Source organism: Hylobates moloch, unplaced genomic scaffold, assembly GCF_009828535.3.
Source record: "Hylobates moloch isolate HMO894 unplaced genomic scaffold, HMol_V3 SCAFFOLD_6, whole genome shotgun sequence".
Classification (NCBI taxonomy): Eukaryota; Metazoa; Chordata; class Mammalia; order Primates; family Hylobatidae; genus Hylobates; species Hylobates moloch.
The window spans coordinates 26,433,972-26,458,326 of record NW_026652281.1 but is presented as its reverse complement, the minus strand read 5'-3'; the positions used below and the strand labels follow the sequence as shown (position 1 = coordinate 26,458,326).

Below are 24,355 nucleotides of genomic sequence, written 5' to 3'. Positions count from 1 at the left end.
AAAGAGAGAGGTATAAAGAGAGAGAAAAAGGTTAATGTTAAGAACCTTCTTAGTCCTTTGTCTCTTCGTGCCTTCTGTTAAACTGAGCTCCTGAAATCAAGACTAAGTCTTTTAGAGGCCGGGCGCAGTGGCTCACGCCTGTAATCCCAGCACTTTGGGAGGCTGAGGCGGGTGGATCACGAGGTCAGGAGACCAAGACCCTCCTGGCTAACACGGTGAAACCCCGCCTCTACTAAAAACACAACAAATTAGCAGGGCGTGGTGTCGGGCGCCTGTAGTCCCAGCTACTCGGAGAGGCTGAGGCAGGAGAATGGCGTGAACCCGGGAGGCGGAGCTTGCGGTGAGCCCAGATCGCGCTACTGCACTCCAGCCTGGGCGACAGAGCGAGACTCCGTCTCAAAAAAAAAAAAGACTAAGTCTTTTAGAATTATTTCCCTGTATGATTTCCGCTTTTTTGGAGGTGGTAGATGAAACATTCAGTGGGATCCTACTTGTAGATCCGAACTTTTTAATAATCTTCAGTGGTCCTAGTTCACCTCCTCAGCTGTGCTGATGTCATGAAAACTAGCCTCGACCTCACAAACTACCCCTTGATGATGCTGACCGCTGGACTACTAATATCCAACTGCTTGTGCCATTTCTTCATCTTTCATTGGTACAAATCATGCCTGCATATCAGGGCAGCACTCTATGATCCCATGGCTCTCACATCGACAGACCACAACACTAAGGTAACAGGACCAGTTCTCTTCTAAATTGTTGGCTCCAGAAGGCAACCCAAGGGAATTTGTGTATATGTATTACATGTATGGAATATGTGTGTGTTGAAGGAGGGGAAAGTTACACATTTTAGAGCAACAGCCTCATCAGTGAAATTGACAGGTAGCTTTCTAATCTAAAAATTTAAAAGATAATACTCACCTGTAGAAATCAAAGTCTAATATAATTATTTAAAAACTCATCCTTGACTTATAATTATATATCACATATTGCTGGGTAGAGAGACTGTGATAGATACAACTACATCTCCCAGAGCCCAAAGCCCAAAGCAAAAATAGGTGCTCTTTCTTTGCATTGGCGCTTCTATATGTGGCTTTCTGCTTCTCTAGAAAGAAAAATACTGCCTGTAACTTCTGTGAGAGGAGAGAATCACATATTATAAATTGAAATATCATTTAGGCCTAAAATGAACAAAACCCATAACACAGTTATACTCTCAAAAAGTTAATCTAGCTTAATTTCACGTGTCTTCGAAGCCTTTTTCCCCCATCCCTTGCTTCCAGCCCAAATACACGTACATCCACATTTCCTAGTGATCATGCATACTGAATCTTTATGTAATGAGCAAATGGATAGAGCTTCAGTACTTAAAAATCCAGATTCCAAGGTCAACAACTACAATCTCTCCCAAAATTCTTAAAACTCCAACAAAGGCAGTGCAACGCAATCTGTAAGGAGTCCTTATTGAAACAGAGGTGACTGTCCCATGAACAGAATCTCACTGCTCAATGTGAGGCATAAGTTCAGCCTTATGGATAGGCGGGGAATTGAGAGAACTTTACTTAGGACTCCATCTTCTTCTCTCCCTTTATGTTATGTAGTGCTGCTCTCCCTTACGTCTCTTTTCTCTTTCTAACATTTACTTTATAAGGTTGTCTTACACATAGAAAGAAACGACCTACAAATTGAAGAAAGGTCTAGTAAATCCAGGAACTCAATAAGTTTCCAATATTCTCAGCCCAAGCACCTGCTCTGATGCCATGGTCCCATCTCTAAAGTTTCCCATGCTGCTCTCATATCCCAGGTTACCTTTAATCAGAGAAGGTGGGAACATAAAGGTATCACTGGTCCCATGTTAAAGCTTCAAGTAATTGGAGGCAGAGAGTAGAAGCAAAGGATAAGGAGAGAGCGGGGTCAATTCTGATAGGAAAATTTTTAAAAAAATCTTAAAGTTAGAATTCTTTCTGGCCTATCCAAGGTGATGGTCTTCTTTTTATAGGAAGATTCTTATTTAGGCCTCCGCCCCTGAGCAATGTGCTCTCTCACACATAAGCTGTAGACAAATCAGGCACTAGAAATAACCCAATGTCCAAGTTCAGGTCAGAGAGCATTTTTTTTTCATCTCTTTAATTATATGCACTGGACAAATTGAGTGTCTGCCATAGCCCATGGATTTTTCTTGTCTTTCCTCCATATTCCCTTGTTTCTCCATTTTACTCTGTGACCTAGAAGCCAACTGGCATAAAAGTCAGGCCTGTATCCAAACTGGTGAGCACAAGAACCAAACACCAAGAACATTCTCCAGCCATTTTCTTCAAGGAAAGTCATTTCAGACAAGAATTTGGCAAGGCATTTAATCAATACCTCAAACACTTCACCTTCCAACTATGTTCTTCTAAGATCAGAAAAACAAAAGCAGAAACGGCTCTTATCTCAAATGTGAAAATTAAAAAAAAAAAAAAACCTTCAGCTAGGAAATTGTTTCTTTCAGAAACCTAGACCAAATTAGAGTCTAATTTGGAATTCATTCTTTGACCTTTATTTTTCAGCTTTGTAGCTCAAGATTAAAAATTAAATAACTAAAATGTCAGGCATGCATTGGAAGTATCAATAGTTCTTTTTAAAAAATTAAATACATAAAGTTAGTTTAATAAAAACAACATTTCCAAATGAATGTCAAATCTTTCTTAGGTTAAAAGGAACAAAACAAAACTCCAAATCACAAGTAACAGACTCTTTTATAGTTGGCCAATAGACAGGCCAGATTGGGAAATTCTTTTACGCGGCATCCAGTGATTTCCAAAAACAATTTAATTTCAAACAACGATCCTTCCAGATATGACATTTGGGAGAATTGTTTAAAAACACCAGAAGTAAATGTGAAATACCAGTGGTTTCTAGACAATCAAACTCTGCAATTGTTAAGGTTTGGGATTGAACTATGCAGTTACTCCTATACATTAAAATGCTATTTATACTTTGCGTGTAGTAGGACATGACTAAGAGAGTAGAAATTTAATTGTATATATTCAGTCTCAGTCAAGTTGGTTGAAATTATGTTTTAAATGGCTGAAGGCAAAATTCTGATTTGGAGAAATGAGTCTCTGGTGGCCTGGCCTCATATTTTAATCTCCTTTGCCTTTTCGCACCTTCTGAACTCTCCCTACCTCTGCACCCCTACCCCTTGGTATTGTTGGAAGGGGTCAAGACAATTTTATAAACTTATCAGAAAACCATCCTTCATAGGACTGTTTGCATTCTGAAAAGCTGTCTGGGAGAAGGTAATGTTTGACCCAAAGGAATAAAATTTGAGGTAGTTGGGAGAGCAAAGGCAGGAGTTTTGCTAGTTTTTCCCCAGTCCCATCCAATGGCTGACTCTGCACAAGTAAGGCAGGGCATGATACCCCACTGACCACTGAGGACTGTATCTCCCGTGTTTCTAGAAGCAACTGGAATCAGACAGACCTGGATTCAGATCATAGATGCACAATTAAATCAAATATCTTTGAACAAGTTACTTAACCTCCCCAAGCCTCAGTTTCCACCATGAGAGGGTGGAATGAGAGGATGCCGGCAAAGGACCTGGGATGGTGCTTAACAAAACTTCATCTGTCAGCTTCTCCCTGCCCGCTTCACAGGAGACCCAACTCTCTGCAACAGAAACCAGCTTTTCCACTTAGTAATCACTGTGTGCCTCAGTTTCCTGGTTTATAAAATAGGGGCATTGAGCTCTGCCCAGAGGGTTATTATGAGAATAAATGAAATAAAGCATGTAAAGTGTTTAGTACAGGGCCTGTTATTTAGTAAATGCTGGTAATTAGCTGCCATTATGCCACTTGGTCACTCATGTTTAATATTGCAACATACACAAGGGTTTATAAAAGAGGTTTTGGCCTTTTTCACCAAGTATACAGGGAGGGGAACGCTCACTCTTACTTCATCCAAACTTCCTGCATTCTGTGATATGCCCTGTGCACTTACCACAGAAATCTCAGTTATTTGGCTTAATGGAAGGAATCAGGAGTGTGGAAAATCTAAAACAGAAGCTAAGGCCCAAATTTTTAGTTTAATTTTATCATGGAGAAAGAGAAACACTCATTGATGGAATGACACACATTCAAATAGCTACACAATCACATAATTCCCTCAGACCTTGGCAGGATGTGCCCTGTTTTTGACAGCCTGGGATCCAGCTGGGAGCAGGCGAAGCAAAAATCCCCCAGAGAGTAAATGACTCAAGGATTACCCATGCTTACTGTGCACACAGCGTCTTGGAAATCAGTCTCATGCCCTAAAGTACAGCTTCTTTTGCCTAAGGATAGGCTTCAAGCCTCCTGTCAAGTTCTGTTGTAATTGTCATCATGCTTAAATTCAAAGAGAGCAAGGAGTCTTCAATATGACAATCTCTGTGTCACTACCCTTTTTTTTTTTTCTCTAAAATACCTCTCCTACTACCTGGCAAGTTTTGTTTTAATTCTTCAGTCAATGATTCAGTCTTTTGAGTGAAAACACTGAATCTACAGGAGATCTCAGCTAAAATGCAAAGATTCCCTTGATAGGTGACAAACCCTTTTTAGTCACTGGCACATTAATGTGAATTAACAATAAGGTTAGTTCATTTCTTAGAAATGAGATATAAGGAAAATACGTTTTATTGGGGATATGAGTGAGGAGAGGGATTGGAAAAATAGGCAGCTCAGAGTCACTAGCTCAAATGCTTTCAAGGGCAGAACAGGCTGCATAGAGGGTGACAGGGAGTGGCAGAGCTTGTGGTATACTAGAGAGTAAGCCTCACCTAAAGATATTCACATTTAAAACTTTTAAGAACATTGTGCTGGCCAAGTAAAACATGCCTGTTGGTTAAAATGGCTGTTGGTCCATCAGCTTGCAACCTGAAATCCAGAGTATAAAGCCAAGAGGAGGCAGTACCATTGGGTAGTCCAGGTGAGATGCTGTAAAGACCCATGCCTGGGCCAGGAGAAGGCAGCTGCGGATGCTGAAGGAACCACATGTTTGTTTGACAGCTGTGTGCAGGACCAGGGGCATGCACACTTCATACCTGAGCATAGGGTAACTCACTCCAGCAGCCAACTACCATTTGGATCACCTGTGGGAGTCTCTGGAACGATGAAGCTATTCTTCTGGATGAGACACCTTAGAGCCAAACCTTCTGATAACTTTTAAGGACCAAAAGTCCAGGATCCTAGGGGGGCTGCACATCTGGAGAGTAGTTTTCAAAACTAATCAGTCTGAGTTCAAACAAGTTAGTGGGCAGAGAAGTCAGGATGCTTCCTCCACTCATCAAGTCCCCTTCTCACCCTGCCCCTGTATCTTGAGTAATTTAAAGAGAATGGGCTCAGCAGAAGCCAAATAGGGATCTGTCAACCTGATACTGTCTCAGAGATAGAGCTTTGGACAAAGCTAAAAAATATTTTCTAAATAAAGGGTTTGGACTGAGATGAAAGGGGCAAAAAGAAAAGAAAGTAAATAAAGTGGTGAGCTCAATATGGTCATTCCCACTGTTAGGGCCAGTTCTCAGTTCTGTACCCAGCACAGTCCCTGGCACATTGTCAGTAATCAGAAAATACTTCTGAGCAACAACATCTGGGCTTCAATTAAATCACCTATTGAGGGACAACCCTTTCCTCCAGATGCGTTTGCATTTAGTGCGGGTCTCACGTGAATCAGTCTCAGCTGTGTTTCCAGCAGATGTCTCTGGTTTATTTCTGCTCACAATGGAAATGCAGTATCAAAATCTAGAATCCTATTGTTTTATTGGCTTTTGAAATTGAAAAGCATCTGATTCATCCCAGGTATTTATGGACTAGCATACTGTACTGGTTACCAGTCACGCTCCATCTGTGAGACAAAGTACACATTGACATATACGGCCAGTTCCAGGCCCAGTTGTGAGACAGGGTAAGGATTGTCATGTCTATTTCCCCCGTGGTCACCATTTTTTAATTCTACATGTTGTGACTTGTGTTATTACAGATTAATGATTACAACCATATGGTTGGAAAGTGTCTGAAGGTAGGAGTGCCTTTTTCTGATTTGCTCCAAGTTGCGATTCAGGCTTAGAGGGGCTATTTCCCTTGCAGGATGTTCTCTTACTTCTGGGTTCCGTGAGTTCTCTTTGACTCTTACGTTAATGAATAACCTCAAATAAACACAGGGAATATGGCTATTTTGATGTAGGGATGATGCAACCTACAAAATGTAGGTTTGATGTAGGGATGGTGCAACCTACAAAAAAAAAAAAAAAGACCATTAAACTTTCTGCATTTAAAAAAATATTTCCAAGGAATGTACAAAGCATGTTACTTGGGAGAAGGACACAGGCATTTCATTTGCATACATATTTAGTAATAACATAGTTTACATTTTGATGTGGCTCTTTGGCAAAGGCCCACTAGAATGACCTCATGAAAAAGAACAGGCTTACTGCTTTTGTAATGGTTACAAATAAATCCAGCAAATTACTGCCTTCCAATGTGTGAATGCAGGAGGCTTCCTTTATTCCCTGGTAGCAGACGGGTAATTGTTCTTGTGCGCTTCTAGAGCCAAAGTTCTCAGCTCTCTCTTTTTGAGCGGAATGACCCTAAAGAAAATAATTGTGGGCTGGAGGGTAGACAAGGGCAAGCCCAAGAAAAATATAAAAGAATAAATGGTGTGACAGAAGGGGAGCCTTTCAGTATCCCTAAAATCAACTGTAGATGAGGACTAACTGAATTTATATGTGCTTTGTGCATATATACACACATACACATTTATATATCAATGAACGTTGAAGTGCCTCATATGTTGGAAGATAAGAAACTGGTCAGTTATGTTTCTTTTTTTTTTAATTATACTTTAAGTTCTAGGGTACATTTGCACAACTTGCAGGTTTGTTACATATGTATACATGTGCCATGTTGGTTTGCTGCACCCATTAACTTGTCATTTATATTAGGTATATCTCCTAATGCTATCCCTCCCTCCCCCAATCCCATGACAGGCCCCGGTGTATGATGTTCCCCACCCTGTGTCCAAGTGTTCTCATTGTTCAGTTCCCACCTATGAGTGGGAACATGCAGTGTTTGGTTTTCTGTCCTTGCGATAGTTTGCTGAAAATGATGGTTTTCAGCTTCATCTGTGTCTCTACCAAGGAAATGAACTCATCCTTTTTTATGGCTGCATAGTATTCCATGGTGTACATGTGCCACATTTTCTTAATCCAGTCTATCGTTGATGGACATCTGGTTTGGTTCCAAGGCTTTGCTATTGTGAATAGTGCCGTAATAAACATACGTGTGCATGTGTCTTTATAGCAGCAGGATTTGTAATCCTTTGGGTATATACCCATTAATGGGATGGCTGGGTCAAATGGTATTTCTAGTTCTAGATCCTTGAGGAATTGCCACACTGTCAGTTTAATTAGATCCTATTTCTCAATTTTGGCTTTTGTTGCCATTGTTTTGGTGTTTTAGACATGAAGTCCTTGCTGATGCCTATGTCCTGAATGATATTGCCTAGGTTTTCTTCCAGGGTTTTTATGGTTTTAGGTCTGACATTTAAGTCTTTAATCCATCTGGAATTAATTTTTGTATAAGGTGTAAGGAAGGGATCCAGTTTCAGCTTTCTACATATGGCTAGCCAAGAAACTGGTCGGTTATGTTTCAAACAAACAAGATGCCATGCACGTGGGTGCAGAAGGAGAGTCCTGCTTTTATGTTACTCATCTTTGGCTGCAGGGCTCAGGTCCTGAAACTCTAGGGTTGAGTTTTCTTGATGAAATCTTATGTAAATGGGGTTGCTTCCTAATGGACTTTCTCCTACAAAAAATTTAAGGTCCTGAAAAAAAAAGTCTTGATAAAATATTTTTTAATTTTCTCTAGGTCTTTTTATTTGTTTTCTTTTGTGGTTATATGCTTTGCTTTTTGAACTAGGAAAACTTCTTGGGCGACAAATTAAAGAGTTTAGAATAGAGATCATTTGAAATATTCCCGGGCCGGCCACGGTGGCTCACACCTGTAATCCCAGCACTTTGGGAGGCCGAGGTGGGCAGATCACGAGGTCAGGAGATCGAGACCATCCTGGCTAAAATGGTGAAACCCCGTCTCTACTAAAAATACAAAAAATTAGCCAGGCGTGGTGGTGGGCGGCTGTAGTCCCAGCTACTCGGGAGGCTGAGGCCGGAGAATGGCGTGAACCCGGGAGGCGGAGCTTGCAGTGAGCCGAGATCGCGCCACTGCACTCCAGCCTGGGCCACAGAGTGAGACTCCGTCTCAAAACAAACAAACAAAAAGAAATATTCCCTAGCTCCTGGCAAAAATAACTAAAATACATTACTTGATTCTGGAATTTCTTTTACAATGTGTACTGCTGACTTTGAACTGACTGCACTGCATGAGCATGGCAATGCAAAAATACTCCACTAAACTGTATCTGCACGAGTATTTTTAAATCAGCCTTATTGAGAAATAATTTACAAACAATAAAGTGCATCCTTTAAACATGTGCAATTCAATGAATTTTGATGGTTTTAGAAACCTGTTATGCCTCCACCATAACCAAGACATAGAACATTTTCATTACCTTCCAAAATGTCTTATATTCCTTTATCACCTTCCACTTCTAGCCTCCAGGCAACCACTAATCTACAGATTAGTTTGGATTTTATATAAATACAATCATGCTGTGTGTACTGTTGCGTTTGGTTTCTTTCAGCATAATGATTCTGAGTTTCATCCACTGGTGCAAGTAGCAGTAGTTCTTTTTTATTGCTCAGTAATAGACCATTGAATGACTGTATTCAACTTTCTGGCTCTATTTATGGATGTTTCCAGTTGCATTTGTGTTTTTTTTTTTGTTTGTTTGTTTTTTTTGAGATGGAGTCTCACTCTGTTTCCCAGGCTGGAGTGCAATGATGCCATCTCGGCTCACTGCAACCTCTGCCTCCCAGATTCAAGCTATTCTCCCGCCTCAGCCTGCCTAATAACTGGGATTACAGTCACCTGCCATCATGCCCAGCTAATTTTTGTATTTTTGTAGAGATGAGGTTTCATAATGTTGGCCAGGCTGGTATTGAACTCCTGACCTCAGGTGATCCACCTGCCTCAGCCTCCCCTGGGATGACAGGCGTGAGCCACCACACCTGGCCGCATTCATGTTTTTTTATTGTGACTTCAGAGCTTTAGTGCAGGCAGAACCAATTTGCGTTTCTCCAGTATGGGATAACCAAGACGGTTTAGTGTATAAAAATTGTATCAAGCCTGTAATCCCAGCACTTTGGGAGGCCAAGGTGGGCGGATCACAAGGTCAGGAGATCAAGACCATCCTGGCTAACATGGTGAAACCCTGTCTCTACTAAAAATACAAAAAAATTAGCCGGGCATGGTGGCGGGCGCCTGTAGTCCCAGCTGCTCCGGAGGCTGAGGCAGGAGAATGGCATGAACTTGGGAGGCAGAGCTTGCAGTGAGCCGAGATGGGACCACTGCACTCCAGGCTGGGCACAGAGCAAGACTCTGCCTAAAAAAAAAAAAAAAATTATAAACTGTCTGGCCCATTTCTTAATCTGACTGTGTCTCAAAGATATGAAGTCCTCATCCTTGCATTCAAGGCTCAACACAATCCCCAAAACTGCCCTCTCTCTATCCAAAACAGCATAAAACCTTAACTTCACTGATGCAGCTCTCTTATTACAGGAAGCCCTTCCTTTTAGTATTATTTGTCAAATCTCCACCCCACTGTTCTGACAGGAGAATGAAGTCTGGGATCCGGACCAAGGTGGAAAGGCAGAGGGCCAGGGGAGACACTTAGAAAAGGTTGCGACCTTCAACTATTTTCTCAAGGTCTAACCACTTGTGTTTCCATCCTATGTGGAACAGATTGATCCTCACTTGTACACTTCCTCTAAGCAGCCTTCTTGTTTCCATTATGGGTATTACAGCTTTCATGTTCACATACTACAGTACTATTAAACAGTTGTTGAAAAGATCATGTTGTTTAGCAGCTTGACTGAGGGAGTTCTCCTCTCTCCTGTGCAGGTCTACCACTCAATAAACCCACTTCAGATATTATCCACTTCATTGGCTTCTGATCAAAACACTTCCCTTTCTTCCTGCTTCAGACTCCTGTGGCATTATGTCCCCATATCATGACACTTACACATTTTGGCTTGTAAATTAATAGTTTATATGTTTGCCTCCATAACTAAGGAGAGTTAAGGACTGGGATTCCCCACAACCTCCAGCTTGGTGCTGGAGGAAGTAGATGAATAAAGGCATGGAGACAGCAATGTTGAGGACTGTGGCCTCTAGCTTGGGGAACAGTGTCCAGTTTGGTGTGGCTCAAAGATGTGTTTCATCGGGCTAATATTGGCCGTGGCTGAAGTCAATATGAAGGGTTGGACTCTAGTCTGTAGCCACAGAGAACCATAAAATTACTGACATCATGTTAGATAGGCCAAGTTTGCACAAAACAGTCGGGTGGGGGGTGGAGACAGTTGAGAAGATGAAAATTATATGGCCATATGTCAAGCCAGCTAGAACGGGCAATATCGGATCCAAAGGACGGCCTGCTTTATCCATCCACCAAATTATCCTTTTGACCACCACTTTTCAAAATAAGATGACTGGTACCATACAGCCCCACTTAGTTACTTGTGAGTTCATTTTTTGACTAATGCGTTCAGGTGTGGGAAACAGCCTAGACAAAATTAAAATATCTGTAAGAGCCGCATTTGGGATTATCTTATGGTGGAAATGAACTCGTGCTAAATCTTGTTCTCAGACTATTTTCCAGACATTTCTTACTGCTTTTTAAAGTAATGGAGTAGAATTCTAGGATTTCAATTATGTTTCACCATACAAGTATTTAACTGATATGTATTCAACTATAAACAATTAGCAAAAGAAAATAGTATTGGAATAATGTAACGTAAAGTACTGTAAGTATTTTTATTTTGTATTTAAAAGGAAAATGTTTTCTATTGACAACATTTCTGACACCAGATGTGTGGATTTTCTCCCCCACAGCAACAACCAGTTCTCCAATTCTCCAGACAACTGCATGTTGTCCCAAAGTAAGCGCAGACCTCACAAGTTGAGGGCTTAGTATCACAAGACTGCCCCCCAGCTTCAGAAGCCAATCTCAACTACTGGGACGCCAGGTTACTCACACTTCTGTCAACTTGGCTAAAAACTGGATTTCCCATGATCCTCCCTTCATGCTTAGTAATTTGCTGTAACAACTCACAAAACTCAGGGAAACACTTTATCGTGTTATTTATGTTACCAGTTTACTACAAATGATACAGATGAACAGCCAGATGAATAGGTACATAGGGCAAGGTATGGGGTTGGGGGTGGTGTGGAGCTTCTGTGACGTCTCTGGGGGCACCACTCTCCCAGCACCTCAATGGATTTGCCAACCTGGAAGCTCTTTGAAACCCTTCATTTGGAGTTTCTATGGAGGTTCCATTACACAGAGATAATTGATTAGATCATTGAACATTAGTGATTATCTCAATCCCCAGCCCCTCTTCCCTCCTCAGAGGTCAGCGAGTAGAGCTGAAATTTCCGGCCTTCTGATCAGGCCTTGGTCATTCTGGCAACCAGCCCGAATCTTAAAGCTGTCTGGGGGTCCTAGCCACCAGTCATTCATTAGCATACAAAAGACACTCATCACCCCCGGGGATTCCAAAAGTCTTAGAAGCTCTTGTTTCAGAAACAGGGAAAAGGACCAAATATAATTTTAAAAGCTCCTGTCACCTCTGTCACTCAAGAAGTTACAAGGATTTTGAGAGCTCTTTGTCAGGAAGGAGGTGGAGAGACAAAATATGCATTTCTTCTTATGCCACAGCATTGTAATTTTATGCTATGGAAAGCTGTATTCATTCCTAATATTAATTCTAATTCCAACTACTAGTTTCTTTTAATACTAAACTATATTATATATATAATCTTTGAATATCTTTTATGAGTTATTTAAGGAATTTGCAGAAAATAATTTTGTCTGCATTATTTTACCTTTAAGGCTGATTTTATTACCCAATCCAGATTAACTTTTGACTCCAGAGCTGATATTTTTTATTACTTTTTATTATAAAAATGATACAAATTTATTATAAAAATCCACTCCATTAGGAAAGTATTAAAGTTATCCCAGACTCCCCTAATTTGACCTTAGTTAATATCATTCCAGGCATCTGTGTACACAGACATACATAAGTAGACATGTATAGGTTTTCATAGAAGTGAGATTATTAGTAGAGATAAATTTAAACTACTTGCAATTGACGCAAAGGCACCAAAGTGAAACTAATAATTTTGCTGAACTGTAGGATAATATTTCTTCACTGAAAGTTTAGTTTTTAAAAGGACTCACTAAAGTTAAAAAAAAGTAATTATTAAAGGATTTGCAAAACATGAACTTCAAACTTTAATTTTACACTGCTTCTTCAATTGACTGTTTCACATGAAAAGTGAGGAATTTAATGTCATTAACTTCTTTGTACTGCTCCTTCCCCTGCCAATTTTGATAATTAATTTTATATTCTCTTCTCTATAATTTTTTTTTTTTTTTGAGACAGGGTCTCACACTGATGCTCACAGTGGAGTGCAGTGGCACGATCACAGCTTGCTGCAGCCTCAACCTCCTGGGCTCAGGTGGTCCTCCCACTTCAGGCTCCTAATAGTTGGGAACTGTAGGCATGTGGTACCATGCCCAGCTAATTTTTATATTTTTTGTAGAGATGGGGTCTCACTAGATTGCTCAGGCTCAGGCTGGTCTCAAACTCTTGGGCTCAAGCAATCTACCTGCCTTGGCCTCCCAAAGTGCTGGGATTACAGATAAGAGCCACTGGGCACAGCCTCTACAATTTCTATAGTTATTTTGCCTTCTATGATTTAAGTGGATTAATTGCCACTCTTTGAGTCACAATCTCTATATTTTTTAGTTTTTTTGTTGTTTCATCCCTTGATTTCTTATATTAACTAATGTTTTTCAAAGAGGATCGGGGTAGAGTGGCTATATCATGTATTTATTATACAGGGACATTTTAGGGAGTAAAAAAAGAGCTATTAATATTAGCCAAGACAACAAGTATATAAGAAGACTATTCTAGGCAAAACAGTGCTTAGAATCACCCTAAAGCCAGATATGGTGCCAAGTTCTTCAATGCTTCAACTTCGAACTTTCTGAGCCATTTAAACAGTTCCAAATGGCCCCTTTAACTACGAGTCATCTATGGGAAGAAAAAGTTTGGCTCTGTCTAAAGGCCCAATAGCTCACTTCCTGGGGCTAATAGACGGGTTTTAGGGAATCTGCCAATCAGTCGATATCATATCCACAATTTTGTATACATATGCATTTTTCTGGGGAGATCACTGTTACACTAATCAGATTTTCAAAGACTATTGCTCCATAAACATTTCTTACCAATTTCTATTTCTTAAGGTGATGCTTGAATCACATTCTCTCAACTCCCTTGTAAATAACATCACAGAACTATACTTTCACACTGCAAGTTATCACTTCGTATCTTCTGTATAATTAGTATAAGAAGCGAACAAATGTGGGCCGAGCACGGTGGCTCACACTTGTAACTCAAGCACTTTGGGAGGCCGAGGAGGATGGATCACGAGGTCAGGAGATCGAGACCATCCTGGCTATCACGGTGAAACCCCGTGTCTACTAAAAATACAAAAAATTAGCTGGGCATGGTGGCAGGCACCTGTAGACCCAGCTACTCAGGAGGCTGAGGCAGGAGAATGGTGTGAACCAGGGAGGCAGAGCTTGCAGTGAGCCAAGATCGTGCCACTGCACTCCAGCCTGGGCAACAGAGTGAGACTCCTCTCAGAAAAAAAAAAGAAATGAACAATTATGGAGTGTTTCTGATATTTTGTAAAACTGCTAGTAATGACTTCCATTTTATTTTCATTATGTCTTTTATTAAAATTCATAAATTCATGCAATAAATTTAGTGCTAGGAATATTTTTTTCCTTCTGACCAATTGTCATAATTCTTTCTATAAACACTATTAGTTACTGAGTTGTGTATTTCACAGCGGTTTCCTTTTAGCTTGTGCTATCAGAGAGGTCATCTAGAGAAATTTGAACCTATCTGAAATATAGGTATTCTAGTCTCGCTTTTCTGAAACAGCTATGTCCATTCCTCTTTTATCCAAACCTCTCTTAAGGTTCTCCAACAAATCAGCCTGTTTTCTTGGTCCTTAATCTTTCTCCCCTGCTTCAATAGCGATATTATGACTATTTATTTCAAACAGTAACAATGAAGGGATGGATGCCAGGTTATATACAATAATTAGGATAAAAGTTATTAAATATCCACTTCCCTGTGTGTTACACAAACCTGGCCTAAAACATTGAACATGAAGTGTTCCTGACAAAGAAAAGACATTAACAGAAAGAAAAAGATGCTGTGTGGAAAATAATATGATAATTCCAAATAGTGGCCAGCAAAATAATTGAAAACATGTGAAAACTTAATGGATTCAAGTTAAAAGTTTTCCCTAAAATGTTCAAGCGCCTGTCTATATCTAGCCTAAATCAACTTTCCCAGGAAACTGAGAGCACAGAAACAAAATTGTGATGAGCCCTGATAGACTTTTATGCACACTTACATAGATTTAGTGATTAACTTTTTGTAAAAAATGTCTTTTACCTTGATGTTAGAAAAGTAATGCCACATCAGCAAAATATTATCTGAAATGTTACAGGAAAACTGTTGATCTAATTCTTTGCTCTTCAGCAACCTCAGACTTACTGACTTCCTCTTTGCGTTTCTTTGATAACACTTTCCTGGAGTTGGCTGGTCCTGGCAAGGGCCTCCATAGACAGGGCCCCCTGCCCTCACATAACCTCCTTAGCCACCCTTCCACTGCCCTCCTTACTCTGTTATGCCATGCCACTGAAAGCTACAGACTGCACATTTGCTAAGAGAGGGCCTTCTGCCGGTTCTTCCAGAGCTACAGTCTCTTCTTTCCGTTCCTTCTCTCCATCCTCCACATACCCACTTCTATCTGAAAAAGGCCCAATAGGAAAACCTTGGACTGGAGAAAGAGGCCAAATAACCTTGGCAGCTGCGGCAGTGGCAATAACCACAAGTTGGAGATTGCTCAGCTTTCCCTGGAAGTTTCAGACTGACAATTGTAAAATCAATGAAAAATAAAATAGGTCTTCTTATCTCTGTTCAGACCCATGTGGATGTATTTTTCTCTTCTGCTGTGGCTGGGTTGTTTGCACTTCACTAGAACATGGCTTAGGAGTAAGATGCTCAAAACCTAAGAATATGGAGTATATTGCAGGTTCAATTGAAGTTCAACCACAAATATAGAGCATGGGAGAAGCTTTAGAAAATATAATATAGAACATCTTTGCCTTTTTATGGTATTAATTTTCTCCCACATCCATTTCAGTTGTTCAGTACACATCTTCTGACCTCTGTGTCTGCCTGTTTTCTTCTAACTTTCCTTCCGAAGGAAATCTTCTGACGGTGACACTAATGTCTTCATTTATGACCCATGCCATTTATTTTGCTTATATGCGTGGTTAAATACTGGATTTGGCTCATACTTTCCATGTGAAATTTTATTAAATTCACTATTTTCAAAGTGAAAAGAATAACTTCTTATTTAAAACTAAAAATCTGCATTTAATTAACCTTTCCAGTAAATAAACATGTAAAAAAACAGTAAGAAACATTTAAACATATTGAAAATTTTTGCTTATGCTTTGTACTTTCTCTTAGGTCTTTCTTGAATTTCTCAAATATTTTGAATGTCACTTTTCAATTGTTAGAACCTACCATATGGCTAAGAAAAAGAAGGATAAATAACCATTTAGTTATTTTGATAAATGTAGACAGTTTATTGGCATAAGTTAGTATAGAATCATAGAAAAAAAATTCCACTTCAAATAATACCCTTTTTATAAAAACTTCAATCGTCCAGGGAGTCACTTTATTTTCCCTTTTTGCTTGGTCTATGTTAACTGTGGATTTATTCATCTAAAATCTCTTTTTATGTCTGGTAATCAGAAATCGTAAATGTGTTTCCTTCTGGTTTTGATATTGGTCTGTGCAAAGTGAAAGTCCCAATAGTTATAGTTAAAAGTAGGCTGATTCTAAGACATACACATTAACCAAGTTTTATTTTCCCAAAGGAGACCACACAATCAGCTTACTTTGTTTCTGTTTTCATGCCACCTGGTGCTACTAAAGAGCATATTGAATAAAGGTCATTTAATTCCAACAAAATTTCTTGCAGCTTCAGGTAACTAGGTCTTTTCCATTATTCAGTGAATATTCTTCCCTAATTGAATCATTACTAGATTCTCCGGAGTGCATAATCCCAGCATCTTTCACTATTTCCCAGAATTCAAATCTCTTCATTCTCTGAAGATCACTTTGTCTCATACTTAGAAGATTAAGTCCATGTATGTGAGCACCACCAATTCCTCACTTCTCTACAAACACCTTTTCCCTTTCTCTAACTTTTCTTTTTTCCCTTTTCTCAGAAGCTGACACCTCTAATTATGCCCTTAATCTCATCTTCGACTGCCTCCTCTGTGATTTTTAATTATCCTACTTTATTGTGGGCCTATCATCTTTTCCTCTCTGCCTAAGGCCTCCCTATCCTATAAACAACAACAAAACAAAACTTTCTTCTACTTTGCTTGTCTCTCAAGTTTCTTTTCTGCAAGTTTTTTGAAAGTGTATTGTTCTCTTCCTTGACATAATTTTTAACTCCTAACAATTTAGATTTTACCCTTACCACTCCTTTGGAACTAACCTCTCAAAAGTCAATGGTATGGAATCCACTGATAACTCCATCTAATAGCCTTTTCTCAGCCCCTCATTACTCTTTGTAGCATCTGACAAGGTTGATGACATCATATTTCTGGAAACCAGAAATGTTTCCAGAATCTTTTGTCTGCATGCCCTATTTCTTTAACTGCAAATTTGAACCTTTCTCTGTGTTTTCTGGCTATAATTTCCCTTGTCCAATATCCCTACTATAAATATTCTCCCAAGAATTTTTCTCCGTATATTCTTTACATACTCCTATTTATAGAATTTTCATCGTTTTAAACATTTTTTTTTCTGTGTGAATAGCTCTGACATAAATGAATACTGAATTTGCAGGCCTGTATTTCCTGTTTTGGCTGGACTTATTTATTTAAATTCTACAATTATGTCAAACTCAACAGATCCAGAACAAAATCAATGTTTTTCTCCTTCTCTAAATTGCCTTTCTGTATTTATAAGTTTTATTTTTACTCTGTGCAAGGCTTTTCTATAGCTCTATCCTCAGATTTAGACAGGCCCTGGGTTCCTAAAATGGTAGAGGCTGCTGTCAATGACCCTTCCTCTCCCCAAAGTCAGATTGTCACCTCCTATCACTGAGTGTAAGACATGGTGGGTAGGAGAGTATACACAGACTGTCCCTGCATGCCTGCACCTTAGAGAGGCTTACACTCAGCTACTCTGCCCTTTTCTTGTGGCAGAAAATTATGTCTCATATAAAGTTTGGAGCTTGGAGGCTTTTTCTTGGTACTATTGATCTATCTTCAAACTTAGGTAGGCCTTTTAGTTCATCTCTTTATCTCGCAACTTTGAGTCTCCAATGGGCTCAAAACTTATGATTCCGTAAGCTATTCAATTTGTTCTCATTGTTTAGGTGGAAGCAATGATTCTTGTCAATTTCTATATCCTAGACAGAAGCTGAATTTCCCTATTGCATCTTATCCTTAACTCTCCCATAGATTTGGTTCTTCTAGGAACAAGAAAACTAAGAATTTGAGTTCAAGTAGTTTATCTGGGGGGTGATCTCAGGATACCCCAGTAAAGGAATACGAAGAGAGACAGGGAAGAGAACAAAGCCTAGATAGTGTGTTAACAAGCGACTGTGGTACAATCACTATGGGGACTTCTGGAAAACTATATAGAATCAACCTTGGTGAGGAACCTGGGTATTTATTTGCTAACTCTCATCTGCAATTGATGAGCTGTTCTGCTGTGGGCAGAGCCTACTCCAGATCAAAAAAGGCAAAGAATCACAAGTGCTTGCAGTAGAAAGTTGTTGACATGATCCCAATGTGGGCGGGCATAATAGTGTTAACAATGTCTGTTATAAACTTTCCATTGACATTTATTACTTTACTTCTCAGATATATGGGTGTACTCAAGCCTGGTGTTATTGAGAAAAGGAATTATGCCTGATTTATCTTTGTATTCTCCCAGCATAGTAACTTGGATATAATAGTCAGAAGGCAATCAATCAATATTTATTAAATGAGAAAATATAATTTTATAGTACCAATATGAAGAATTCTGGTTAGCTCTTTTTTATTTCCTCTGAAGCCGTGTCCTCACCCCAATCCCAGTTACTCAAATAATGTAGTTTAGTCTTTTAATTGCCAAAAACATAAAGTCACCAGACTAGTGGGGATTTTTTTAAATCACGTTGATTTTCCAGCTAACTTAAATGTGGTATAATTTTAAAATATGATTTCCAAATCTAAGCTTTATCTAACAGACTTTTTTTTTTTTTTATTCTACTTTAAGTTCTGGGATACATGTGCAGAATGTGCAGATTTGTTACATAGGTATACACGTGCTATGGTGGTTTGCTGCACCCATCAACCCGTTATCTACATTAGGTATTTCTCATAATGCTATCCCTCCCCTAGCCCACCACCTCCAACAGGCCCCAGTATGTGATGTTCCCCTCCCTATGTCCGTGTGTTCTCATTGTTCAGCTCCCACTTATGAGTGAGAACATAGGGTGTTTGGTTTTCTGTTCCTGTGTTAGTTTGCTGACAATGGTGGCTTCCAGTTTCATCCATGTCCCTGCAAAGGACATGAACTCATCCTTTTTTAAGGTTGCATAGTATTCCATGGTGTATATGTGCCACATTTTCTTTATCGAGTATATCATTGGTGGGCATTTGGGTTGGTTCCAAGTCTTTGCTATTGTGAACTGTGCTGCAGTAAACATACGTGTGGTTGTGTCTTTATAGTAGAATGATTTATAATCCTTTGAGTATATACCCAGTAATGGGATTGCTGGGTCAACTGGTATTTCTGGTTCTAGATCCTTGAAGAATTGCCACACTGTCTTCCACAATGGTTGAACTAATTTACATTTGCACCAACAGTGTAAAAGCTTTCCTATTTCTCCACATCCTCTCCAGCATCTGTGGTTTCCTGACTTTTTAATGATCACCATTCTAACTGGCATGAGATAGTATCTCATCGTGGTTTTGATTTCTAACGACCAGTGATAATGAGCTTTCTTCATATGTTTTTGGGCTGCATAAATGTCTTCTTTTGAGAAGTGTCTATTTATATCCGTTGCCCACTTTTTGATGGGGTTGCTTGTTTTTTTCTTGTAAATTTGTTTAAGTTCCTTGTAGATTCTGGATATTAGCCCTTTGTCAGATAGATAGATTGCAAAAATTTTCTCCTGTTCTGTAGGTTGCCTGTTCACTCTGATGATAGTTTCTTTTGCTGTGCAGAAGCTCTTTAGTTTAATTAGATCCCATTTGTCAATTTTGGCTTTTGTTGCCATTGCTTTTGGTGTTTTAGTCACGAAGTCTTTGCCCATGCCTATGTCCTGAATAGTGTTGCCTAGGTTTTCTTCTAGGATTTTTATGGTTTTATGTCTTACATTTAATTCTTTCATCCATCTTGAATTAATTTTTGTATAAGGTGTAAGGAAGGGGTCCAGCTTCAGTTTTCTGCATATGGCTAGCCAGTTTTCCCAATATCATTTATTGAATAGGGAATCCTTTCCCCATTGCTTATTTTTCTCAGGTTTGTCAAAGATCAGATAGTTGTAGATGTGTGGCGTTATTTCTGAGGCCTCTATTCTGTACCATTGGTCTATATAACTGTTTTGGTACCAGTACCATGCTGTTTTGGTTACTGTAGTCTTGCAGTATAATTTGAACTCAGGTGGTGTGCTGCTTCCAGCTTTGTTCTTCTTTTTGCTTAAGATTGTCTTAGTTACACGAGCTCTATTTTTGGTTCAGTATAAAATTTAAAGTGGTTTTTTCTAACTCTGTGAAGAAAGTCAATGGTAGCTTGATGGGGATAGCATTGAATCTATAAATTACTTTGTGTAGTATGGCAGTTTTCACGATATTGATTTTTCCTATCCATGAGCATAGAATGTTTTTCCATTTGTTTGTGTCCTCTCTTATTTTCTTGAGCAGTGGTTTGTAGTTTTCCTTGAAGAAGTCCTTCATATCCCTTGTAAGTTGTATTCCTAGGTATTTTATTCTCTTTGTAGCAATTGTGAATGGGAGTTCACTCATGATTTATTTTGTTACTTGCAGCCAACAATGATACGGCGTCCACCAGCAGTTGTTTGCTACATTTGTGGTCGTGAATATGGAACAAAATCTATTAGCATTCATGAGCCACAATGTCTGAAAAAATGGCATAATGAAAACAATTTGTTGCCTAAAGAGTTAAGGAGACAAGTACCTAAAAAACCAGAAGTCAGGACCATTACTGGTAAGTTCCTAGAAAAAAGATTTGAGTGCATAAGGGGAGACTTTTCTCTCTAAACTAATAAGAGCAGAAGTATTCTTTTTTTACTTGTTCAAACCACCAAAATCAACAACATTTCCTGCCTTGGTTACAGACAAATAAGAAAAACAGTTCTGAAATGCCTGTCCAAAGAATTATCTTCTGATGCTGAGACATAAAGACACTATGTCCTGGCAACACTGTGCATGAGAGGGACCTATGGGAATTTGCTGTATTTCCCAAAAGTTTCTTTCATACATCATCAAACTCTTTGAATGTAAAATAAATAATAAAATATTTAAAAAATAAAAATGAATAAAACTTTAAAAAATATGAAACTTAAAAATAACCTTTGGGAACATCCAAAGTCATGTTTCCAAATATGAATGTGTCTTGGTGTTCATAGAGCACGGTTACCAAACTCGAATTTTCACCAGGTCCACTAGTCAGGTTATGACATTGAGTAAACTGGTCCATGTGTGCAACAAAGGGGAGGTAAGGACTCTGATGCACTGTAGAGCATCAGCTCACTCTAAAGGAGACAAGCAGCTGCCCAGTTCCAGCTGGTGTTATCATTAAGAAATTTAGTCCAATATACTCATATCTTTCAATAACACACAAAAAACTAGAAATCTAGACATTTATTTTAAACGTCCAGAATTTTTCGCATTTAATCATTTGTAAAGCAAGGTGCAAACCAAATGAAACTGAAACTACACTGCCATGTTTGGCCTCATCACAAAGCCTCATGTTTATTCATTTAGGGTATGCGAATAGTTAAGAAAATATTTTTGCCATGCAAGCTCTGACTTGCTTATCATATTTTTACCATTGTCATTTTCTCAGTAGATCCCCTAAACCATCTCACAGGACAATGTTGGTTTTAAAAGGAGTATCTTTCAATTCATCCATTCTCCTACGTAACCATAGATTTGCAATGCTGAAAAGTACCTTGGGGGTCATTTAATGTCAATTAGTCCAAAGCACTTGTGTCAGAGATGTGACACAAGAGGACTTTTCATACAGGTGGGGAAACAGCTAAAGATGAAAACAACCAGCTGCTGGAATTAGAGCATTTTCCACAAACAGGTTGTTTACCTCATTGAAACTCTCTTTCCAGCATTTCTCATTTGGTGTCAAAATATGTTTCTTTCCCTTCTGATCCTTATCACTTTCTCTGCTTGAGCATAACTAGCAGCAGGCTAGAAGTAAGAGGAATGATTGGTCTGAAAGCCCTGGTGGTTCACTATTCTGTTACTGCCTACAGATGGAAAAGATAGGTCCTATAACTGCACTTCCCTGCAGTCTTCCTCTCACTCCCATGTTATTTATCTCTGAAAATGCCCTTCCTCTCTAGGTAAAAAGAATTCACATTACCATTTTTATCCCATGAACTCATTGTAGTCATAGGGTTCAAATAACCCCTCTTCCTGATCTGAAGTCAAGGCCCTATGCAAAAACACTTAGAAATGTGATGAATCACCTTCAAGTGAGAGTCAGTGACTACTCTGGAATTTTTGAGTTCATTTTAAAACTCGCATGAGTAACGAGAAAGTCAGTGTCATTCTTTTCTCATTTTTCAAAGCACTCAAAATACACATTCATATCCCACATAGACAGTGACTTTTGCTTTATCCAAAGAAGAAATACTAGATTTTGCTGGGATTTAAATTCCCATGGAGCAAGAAAGTGAGTATTAGGAGCAGACACGTTAAACAATTTAAGGTTCACTGTGGTTGTGTGAACCATTAGATAGAAATCATGAGAACTGCCTAAGCTTTAACGAAGTAATCTATGCTGTGCCAAAGATAAAAACTAAGTAATATGTTTTTGAGTGCCTTGTTACATTTTGGGGGCCTATTTTCAGTGGTTCTAAGACATAGTCAATTTAATGTACTAAAGTCATTCTATTTTAACTAAGGTTTATTAAAGCTAAATGCCTCATTGTTTCTCTAAAATAAAGCCATATGCTTTTTTCTCCCTATGCTCTGCCAATGAAGATTATACATTTCTCATCTGTCTTTGTTATTTTCTTAAGGGCATATCTTTTTGTCAGATTACTCTGTTTGTATTCTCCACTTCGATTACTTAAAGAATATCTGAGTTTATGACCATGAAAAGATGATAAGTTTTTAGAATATAATTCATCTTAAATTCACTCACAACTGTCAGTTTTGGCTTCTAAAAACATACCGCTGAAGGATTACAGAAAAGGAAAAATACAAATACATGCTCATTCCCCTTTGTAAGCTTATATTTAGAGTCAACTGAAAGAAGGCCAAAAGTTATATTTGCAAAATAATAATGTGTATGCAAAGATGTTAATAATTAGTAAAGAATGCATATCATAACTCGTAAAACAATGTCTTTCCCTTTTTAAAATCCAGAGAGTGAAAAGCCTCTGTCTGATTCCCAGCTGATTTTATTCAACACTTGAAAGAGCGAGCAGCCCTTTCTTTTTTGGAGGCAAAAGTAATATGATTTGTTTAAAATACTCAGTCAACAGGTATTTCCTGAAAGTATTTTCCATAGAAAGTAGAATATGGTTCTCCCGAATAAAAACTGATCCATTTTACCCTTTTCTTTCCCTTTTGTTTTTGGTATTTTTTTTTCTTTTTTTCTTTTTTGCTTTTTTCCTTTAACTTTCCAGCTAAAGGCTTCTATGATCTTGATGCTTTAAATGAAGCTGCTTGGACAAGCGCCCAGAGCCAGTTGGTTCCCTGTAATGTTTGTGGGCGTACCTTCCTGCCAGACAGACTGATTGTTCACCAACGATCTTGTAAACCCAAAGCCGCCAAGTAAAGCCCTTTTCTCTCTACTGAAGTGTTACAGAAATTAATCCCTTTGAAACAGATTGGGATAGAGTGGGAGGGAGAAAAAGGAGCTGACGAGGGGAAACAAGGAAAACTGGAACTGACCAAGGGCTGGTCTAGCAGGGGAGGCCCAGCTCAGCGCTTCGGTGTTGCAAGCGTTGCTCACTATTATGCAGTTGGGCAAATGCTCTGGTTTTAACAAGCAGCTGCATGTGCATAGGCACGCTGGGGACCATTTCACACTTTTGTCAGGCAGATTTACAAGCAGGCTGCTTCTCATCAGAGCTGGGATTTTTGTCTAAAAGAAATTTCAGAGCCAATGGTCCCCTCTTTTCTTCCATTTTCTTTCCTGAACAAGATTTTGAACTTCACAATTAGGACTCTTATTCAGTGCACAAGGGCTTTGGAGGCAACTTCAGGCAACTCCTTAATCCCAGGAAGAACCGGATTCCTTCCTCTCCCTGAGCTTTCTGAAATAACCTGTCATTCCACATGTCCTTTTATTCAGGGACATTTTTTGAGTTATTGATTGGGGCACTTCTTTATAAGATTGTCAAAACATCGCTGAGAACTCAATGTACTGGAACCATATCTAACTCATTCTCGCTTTCAAATGGCAAGAAATGATACAAGATATTTCAGAGCCACTGCCAGCCTCATGTGTCAGGAGACTGCTGCAATACAATTCATCCAAATAGGTGGAGGCTATCTCCTTCCTTCTTTAGGAGAAGTCCAGCATGAATTCTTTATGCCGTCATAGGGGTTTATAGGTGTTTTATTGTTGTGGTCTAAATGCCTGCCAGAAAGTTCTGTGCTTCCCCACCCAAGGCTCATGCACAGTAAGTGGGTTGTGAAACTGCTTAGTATTTTAGAGTTCTTGAATGTGTATTCATCGAGGTGGGGCTCTCCTGGGAGGACGCCAGGGTCAGGGAGGGACTCTGCCCAGGAAATTCTGCTCCCCCCGGGCTGTGCTGCTTTGCCTGGACTCCCAGTGGTT

The 24,355-nt window shown here is 39.2% G+C and overlaps 1 protein-coding gene across 2 annotated transcripts; it reads left to right on the top strand.

Moving 5' to 3' along the window:
* Window positions 1-644: 644 nt before the first annotated feature.
* ZNF475 (zinc finger protein 475) lies at window positions 645-23,363 on the top strand. Of its 2 annotated transcripts, none has more exons than XM_032156577.2 (3): window positions 645-731; window positions 20,350-20,530; window positions 23,196-23,363. In XM_032156577.2, the coding sequence occupies exons 1-3, from the start codon at window positions 699-701 to the stop codon at window positions 23,345-23,347; spliced, it is 366 nt and encodes a 121-aa protein (XP_032012468.1). In that variant the 5' UTR covers window positions 645-698; the 3' UTR covers window positions 23,348-23,363. The 2 variants fall into 2 exon arrangements, with proteins under 2 accessions (XP_032012468.1, XP_058297042.1); XM_058441059.1 differs by lacking the exon at window positions 645-731 and adding an exon at window positions 11,008-11,068.
* Window positions 23,364-24,355: the final 992 nt, after the last annotated feature.

What these genes read in the sequence shown, in the direction of transcription:
- ZNF475 (XM_032156577.2), top strand. Translation starts at nt 699, where the DNA reads ATGGCTCTCACATCGACAGACCACAACACTAAG. An exon ending in CGACAGACCACAACACTAAG is followed by an intron (nt 732 to 20,349) that starts GTAACAGGACCA and finishes TGTTACTTGCAG; the next exon opens with CCAACAATGATACGGCGTCC. An exon ending in AGAAGTCAGGACCATTACTG is followed by an intron (nt 20,531 to 23,195) that starts GTAAGTTCCTAG and finishes TTAACTTTCCAG; the next exon opens with CTAAAGGCTTCTATGATCTT.